At 47.3% G+C, this 7,143-nt stretch overlaps 1 protein-coding gene across 1 annotated transcript in view; it reads right to left on the minus strand.

Annotated features, from left to right (window-relative positions):
- Nucleotides 1-5,508, minus strand: part of PWWP2B (PWWP domain containing 2B) — a 38,646-nt gene extending 33,138 nt beyond the window's left edge. Inside the window, exon 1 of the mRNA XM_018553709.1 lies at nt 5,199-5,508. Within this exon, the coding sequence (XP_018409211.1) occupies nt 5,199-5,341 (143 nt within the window). The 5' untranslated portion in view covers nt 5,342-5,508. The remainder of the gene's footprint in view (nt 1-5,198) is intronic.
- Nucleotides 5,509-7,143: the final 1,635 nt, after the last annotated feature.

A 7,143-nucleotide genomic window follows, 5' to 3' on the forward strand; every position in this document is an offset into this window, starting at 1 on the left:
AAAAAAAAAAAAAAAAAATCAAGCCTTCAACTGTTCTCCGACATCTATGCTCATTGCGGTCAGGACCCTCATCATTCTAGATGACAAATACCATACCCTGGAACAGGTGAATCCTTCATATTTCTATTTTATTTAATTAGAATGAACACCCACTACCAATTTGTTGATTGTTACAGTATAAAAGCAGAAGAGGAAGGAGTTTCTTCACCATCAAAGCAGTTGACAGTAAACACTGCCTGCAATCATTAAAGGCAGCGAGTAAAGGAGACTCGACTCTGTTTTACTTTATATTAAATAACCACAAATGGTACAGTGGTAGATCAAATGCTCTCCGGTGGTAGATCAAATGCTTTCCGATACGGTGGCATTTCTGTTTTCTATTTTTCCGGGACTGAAGGAAAAATGAGTAAGCACAAGAGAAAGGCAGCAGCAGATCACTTAAAAGCAGCATGCTCGCCCCCCTCCCCCACTTCACAGTGGAAGGCTTATATTCATTAAAGCTGATTATAACCAAGGCCCTGCCAGCTGCCCTTTCATATTCCCTTCTGGCCTGAACACCTCAGTCTTGTTACAATGCCAACCTAAAGTTTTAAGCCAGGAAGCGATTCTAATTATTATCTCTTAGAAACGAAAAGGTAAATGTAAGCAATTCGAGAGAGGTCACCAAGCCACTTCTAAAGCTGAAGACCATCAGATAAGTGTCTCCAGCAATTCCTCTATTGTCCGGACCACTCTTCATCACCCTATATGGGAAAAGCAAGGAGATTAGGAATACATCCTCAAGAAATCTGCAATTCCTCCACTTTATACAGCAGCTTGCAATACAGTGAGCCTGTCTCCAATAATCGGAGCTATGACTAGATGCCACAAGCCCTGGTGAAGAAATCCAACAAGAGCCTTCGGTGTTCCTGCTTTAAAAAAAAATAAAAAAAAAATAAAAAAAAAGCAGTGTGATATATATATATAGATCTATATATTTATATATCTATAGATATAGATATATATATGAGAGAGAGAGAAAACCTACCTCTAAAGTTGGCCACCAGCTGTAATGTCTAAGTCCCATTGGCTCCCTTGGCTAATGCTTTAGTCATTTGTTTCTATGCATAATTTGTAAATTATATATTATACACACTCTTTGGGGCCACCATAATTGCTTACCACAAAGGTCATTGCTGCTTCCTGCTTAGCAGTGGTCCACAATGACTCTACCTTTGGATGACAGTCATCCAAATACATAGACTCATGTTTATGGCAGCACCCGGAAAGAACAGTGATCACTCAGGTTAAAAAAACAAACCCATTGTAATCACTACAGGGATGGAGGAATGAATATGGAGTTCAAGAGCCAGCCTGTCTAATCCAGGAACCCACTCTACTGACAACTAGGGATGCACCGATACGGGTTTTTCGGCATCGAGTACCAATATTTTTTTCCGGCACTCGCCGATACTGAAAGTCCCATTAAAGAAGCCAGGCGGTGTGTAATGACTCACCACTTGACTTCCTGACTAGCCAGAAAGCATGTAAAGACTTGACACTCAGCTTCCTGATTAGCAGGTAACCCATCTCCATGCTTCCTCGTCACCAGGCGACGAGGAAGAATGGAGCCGGCTTTCGGTGGGTAACGACTCACCGTCTGGGTTCCTAATTGACCATCTTCTCGGCCATTTAGGAAGCTAGGCGGCGAGTCATTGCATGCTGAAGTACGGGTATTGGGCTAGGCATCCTAGAATTTGGGCGAGTAAGAGTACTAAGCCAAATACTCGGTATCGGCACCGATACTAGTATCGGTATCGCTGCATCCCTACTGACAACTGAAGAAGACCTCAAAAGTTAGACACCAGGTATATTTTTAAGAGAGCATTAGTTACCTTGCTCCCAGAATTTGTGCAGCCCTGAATTGAAATAATCTGCCCAAAACACTTTTCTGGCATAAACATGCAAGGTGTTCAAAGCCAACCATGTAAGTTAAAGGAAGGCTTTGTGGAGCGGGGTAGGTTGATGGTCTCCAGGGTGGGGAGGGCCTGTCTGTGCATCTGGCCACCCTTCAATGTCTATGGGAAGCACTATGGTTCACCACGCTCAGTGCAAGACTACCAGTCACATCTGACTGAAGAAGACAACACACTCTTGTGTGCGGCTGACTTTATCTCAGTAGCTGTTAATCCATGAGGCTGGGTCACAGCAGTACTGTAAACAGAAATAAATGACAAACCTGTTTATATAATGCAAGAAGTGGAAACGCGAATAATAAAAAAAAAAGGTCAGAGCTGAACTCCAGACATAAAAACAGCCAGAAACCTCTCATTTTATTCTATTCCTCAATAGCCACATAGGATATAAATCCTTGTAAGCACCAAATACTTTTACAAACACAGTTAATACCTTATATGCCTAGCAGTGACAAAACTGTGCAGAGACCAGAGTTGTGGGAGGGACACAGCAGGCTCCACCCACTGCAGGCAGAAAACTACAGGAGGGGCGGATACAAGACCAGTCACCCTGCACAAGGAGAGAGAGCAGCAGTGACTGGTCTCTATTACAGGAAGTTCCTGCAGGAACTTCCTGTAATAAAGACCAGGAAAAAAAGTTTTAAACTGGATTACTGCACAGATCTGGAAAAAGTGCATAAAAGACACCAAGATTTAAAGGAAGAAGCCTCTTGTATTTAGACAATATTTGCTGATCCCAGAGTTCAGCTTTAAAAGAGTGATTCAATATTGCTAAATAACTCATAATTTGACCTCAATGAAAACACACAAGAGTTCCCTTGAGTCAACTAGAGGTTCAAACAGATTATGTATCAGAAAGGGGAATAGAAGGAAAGTGAAAAACGCAGAGTGTAATGTGAATGAACACACAGCTGGATAAAAATGTAGAGCAATACTTATACTGGGCCCCAACCCCTATGAGCTCAGCCGTACTTTTCATCCCCTGCAGCCCCTTCAGTTACATCCCAATGACTGGAAATCGAGTACTCATCTCAGGTGCTTTCCTACGACATAAGGACCCCCTATTCTGTGATCTACTGTACATTAAAGGCCATCTCTGGGCAAACCAAAACACCCCCCGTGCAGTGGGCCTCCCCCCGCACTGAAAGGGTTAAAAGGAGAACTATGGGGTTACGTCTTTTTCCCATAGTTCTTCTTAGGGTAACGGGAGGACACAAACTAGCGTCCTCCCGTCACCCTAGGCTCAGTATACCGCGAGGTCGGCTAGAACTATGAGGTGAGTGAAAAGCACTCACCTCATAGTTCTACTTTAAGAGCGGCTCTGCGCGTATCCGTACAGCCGGAAATGCGGAGAGGCGCTCAGGTGTGAATGGAGCCTTACGCTCTTTCTCGGCGGTGTACAAAAGGTAACCGGCGTGTGAATGAGCCCATAGATGATCAATGACAAGACACTGGTTTCCATATCAAGCAATGTAACAATGTAACAGCTGTGCTTTTCGGATTGTATTTTCTGTAGCCTAGCAGGGGGCAACATAGGAGGATCTCAGTCTTTTTGGGTCAAATTTTGCACCCCAAGCTAATCTACCAATACAAGCAACCCAAAGTCCATTTTACTGGTCTGTAATAAACGTGGAGTAGAAGCCCCGGTCTGATGACACGGCTGTCCTTAGCCAGGCAGAGACACGAGTACAACATGATGACGGCTGTGTGCACTAAAGACACTCACTTCGGGTTAAACTATTATCGGGATAGTCACCGGGGGTGGGCGACTCCGCACTCCAGCTGTTGTGGAACTACAAGTCCCATGAAGCATTGCAAGACTGACAGCCACAGGCATGACTCCCAGAGGCATGTTGGAAGGTGTTGCTAAAGCACAGCTGGAGGGCCGGAGTTGCCCACCCCACTTGAGTTGTAAGCTCTTGCCCGTGACAACCAATCACCATCTCTCTCCAGGTAACATTTGAAAATGAGACCGAGAAGGTGATTGGTGCCGTGCAAATCTGCTCCAGATTTTGTCTGCTCCAGTTTTGAGAAATTCCTTCATTGTATTCTAACATTAACCACCGACCGCTGCCAGAATACCCGAATGGAGCCTGCAGCTGATCGGCCCGAACTGAGCCGAGCCAATAATTTTCTAACCAGCTCATTCGTTCTTCTGATCAAGGGATGCCGAGCAGAAAAATGCCAACAGCGGCACCCACGCAGTCAATTTCGGCTGGTTCATCAGGAATGCCAAAAAATGTTTTCCAGCGCAGTGTGACGCGGTACAACCGCTTCCATCTGCTGTGCCAATGGAACTTAATCAAATGTCACTTTGTGACATTTCAATAAAGTTCCAATAAAAAAAGCTAACAGTATGTGTGCCAGGATCAGCTCATTAAGAAGGGAGGGGGGTAACAGGGGCATTTAATGTGGATGAGGGAATGCCCCCCATCTCTTAATGAGCCGATCCTGGCACACATACTGTTCGCTTTTTTTTGGAACTTTATTGAAATGTCACAAAGTGACATTTCAATAAAGTTCCCTCATCCACATTAAATTCCCCCGTCCATGCCATTTACTTGGGGATTGAGTGTCTTTCCCGCAAAATAAAAAGAACACGACTCCTGCATAGCTATGTGTATTTTACTACTATGCCCTTGTGCGAAAGCCAAATAGAAAATGATACAATCAGATTGGCTAGTGTATGGTATATGATATAAAGATCTAACCGAACTTGTATCCAATCAGAGAGGCCCTCTAGTCGGAGGTATCATATGATCAGATTGGATGGTAGAGGGGTGAGCACATTCCAATCATCCAGCTGTGGTGGAACTACAAATCCAAGCACGCATCTGTCTCCGGGAGTCATGCCTGTGGCTGTGAGAGCTTTGCAATGCCTCATGGGATTTGTAGTTCCACAACAGCTGGAGTGGAGTTTGCCCACCCTGGGGGATAGGCTATGGTCAGCTTTACATCCTAGAACATAAAAAAGGACAAACCTATGGAATCAATTCTCATCCAATCAAGGAGCCGACCTAGTTGTACAATCAGATTGGATAACATGAGACAATGGAGGGTGAAGTGAGGAGCAGATCCCAGGAGCCGGTCATGCACTATACAATCACATTGCACAATCTGCTTTAGGTAAAGTTTGGTTTGTATGCAGTCAGGCATGCTCTTGCAGGAGATTGTACGATCAGATCGTACAATCAGTAATATTGCACAGTGGGTGTGTGGGGGGCAGTAGGGTGCCAAACTCACTTCTTGCCGCAGTCCAGGAGGATGCCGCTGTACGACTTCTCCCCGCAGCTCAGGGTCACCAGCAGCGTGTCATTCACCATTTGCTCCACCAGGACTGGCACCAGCGAGCCGACCCGCAGCTCCTGCCCGTCCTCGGCCTCCATGCTCGCCCCGGCTTCCGGATGCCAGCTCTATCCCTTCCCTCGGTCCCCCTGTCAAAGGCCTACTGAGTGCACAGCGCCCCCTGACTCTTCCGCCTGACCTCCCGGCTACACCAACACCGTCTCCTCCGCCGCCGCTGCTGGGACTGCGATGACGCCACGACAGGGTATCCCCGCCCCCGTCCACTTATCCCCCCCTCCTCCTCCGACTCGCTATTGTGACGTCCTACCGGGGACAGCTGGCTTTGTGACGTCACACATGGGAATCCTGTACAGTACAAGCCATGCGGTTGTGTGACGTTCCCCCACCGGTGATCCCTAATTCTGGGAAGTATTACAATTCCAGCAACGTGTCACCCTGTTATTGTTACAGAGTGCTCTGCCCATGTAGCCTCTAAAGCCCTCCCTTCATTCCACAATACAATCACGCCAAGCCATTATTATTATGATGATATTATTATACAGGATTTATATAGCACCAACAGTTTGCACAGCGCTTTACAATACAAGGAGGACATTACAGTTAAAATACAAATCAAGACAAGAGGGTAAGAAGCAGGGACGTCCTGGGGCCTGGTGTCACCCGATCACTAGACCAGGTGACACCCCGCCACATCATCATGGCGCGTGACATCGCCTTGCGTGTGCACAATGACGTCATCGCGCATTCGCAGCCATCTGACTGACGTCTTTCAGCGGCCGTCTTGGTGATGGACACCGGCAGAGAGAGGAGGGGATGTTCACCGGCGGGATGAGGTATGCCGCCGGGTCCCCTCCTCTCTCCTGACAATGTCAGGCTCTCGGGCCATTACCGAGTGCCCGACTTTTTAGAGGGGGGTAACACCAAAATGACTGCCAGTTATTTTGGTGTCACCCCTGCAATGGTGAATCCCGGGTGCGGGCCGCACCCCCCTTGTGATGCCACTGGTAAGAATGGCCCTGCCCATGTGGGGTTTCAGCCCCTCCCCATTTGAACACGAGCGTGATTTGTAGTACAGGAGCAGAATCACATGTTTGTCCCCGTCCAAGGGCAGCCAAACTCCGGCCCTCCAGCTGTTGTGTAACTACAAGTCCCATCAGGCATTGTAAGACTCTGACAGCCACAGGCATGACTTCCAGAGACATGCATGCTGGGATTTGTAGTGTCACCACAGCTGGAGGGCCGAACGTTGGCTACCCCTGACATAGACGTATCAAATCTATGTTTACCTTTCTGAGCTTGTTTCATGTTACACCCATATTCAGAGTGTAACAACCCGACATGACATCACGGCGCATGCGCGATTACATCATCACGCATGCACGGCGATCTTTTGATACCTGCGGGCAGCCATCTTAGTGATGGACGCCGGCAGATAGAGGGGACAATCACCCGGCGGGATAATGTGCCGCCTGGTCCCCTCCTCTCTCCTGACACTGTCGGGAGCTCGGTCCATGACCGAGTGCCCGACTTTTCAGAGGGGGGTCACCCCTCCAATGGTGTCACCCGGGGGCGGGCACCCCCCTTGTGACACCACTGTAGTTCACAAGTGAGGTGACATCACCACACTTGTAGTCCATTCATTCTGCCTTTCGTTCATGTTACGCATTCCAGTTCTTTTGTTTGTGGAGTGGGGCTGTCAGCTGTTAACTGCAGTGCGGTGCGTTTTTTGCGCATTTTCATTGCGTTTTTAATGCGTTCGTACGTTTCCGGACCGGAGAAAATATGACATGCAGTATTTTTTCTGTCCGAACCGGAACAGACTGCGCTGGTGAGAACTGGAGCCCATAAAACACATAGGGATACAATGGGATGCCTTTTTAGT

Source organism: Nanorana parkeri, unplaced genomic scaffold, assembly GCF_000935625.1.
Source record: "Nanorana parkeri isolate BGI_ZX_2015 unplaced genomic scaffold, ASM93562v1 scaffold127, whole genome shotgun sequence".
NCBI lineage: Eukaryota > Metazoa > Chordata > Amphibia > Anura > Dicroglossidae > Nanorana > Nanorana parkeri.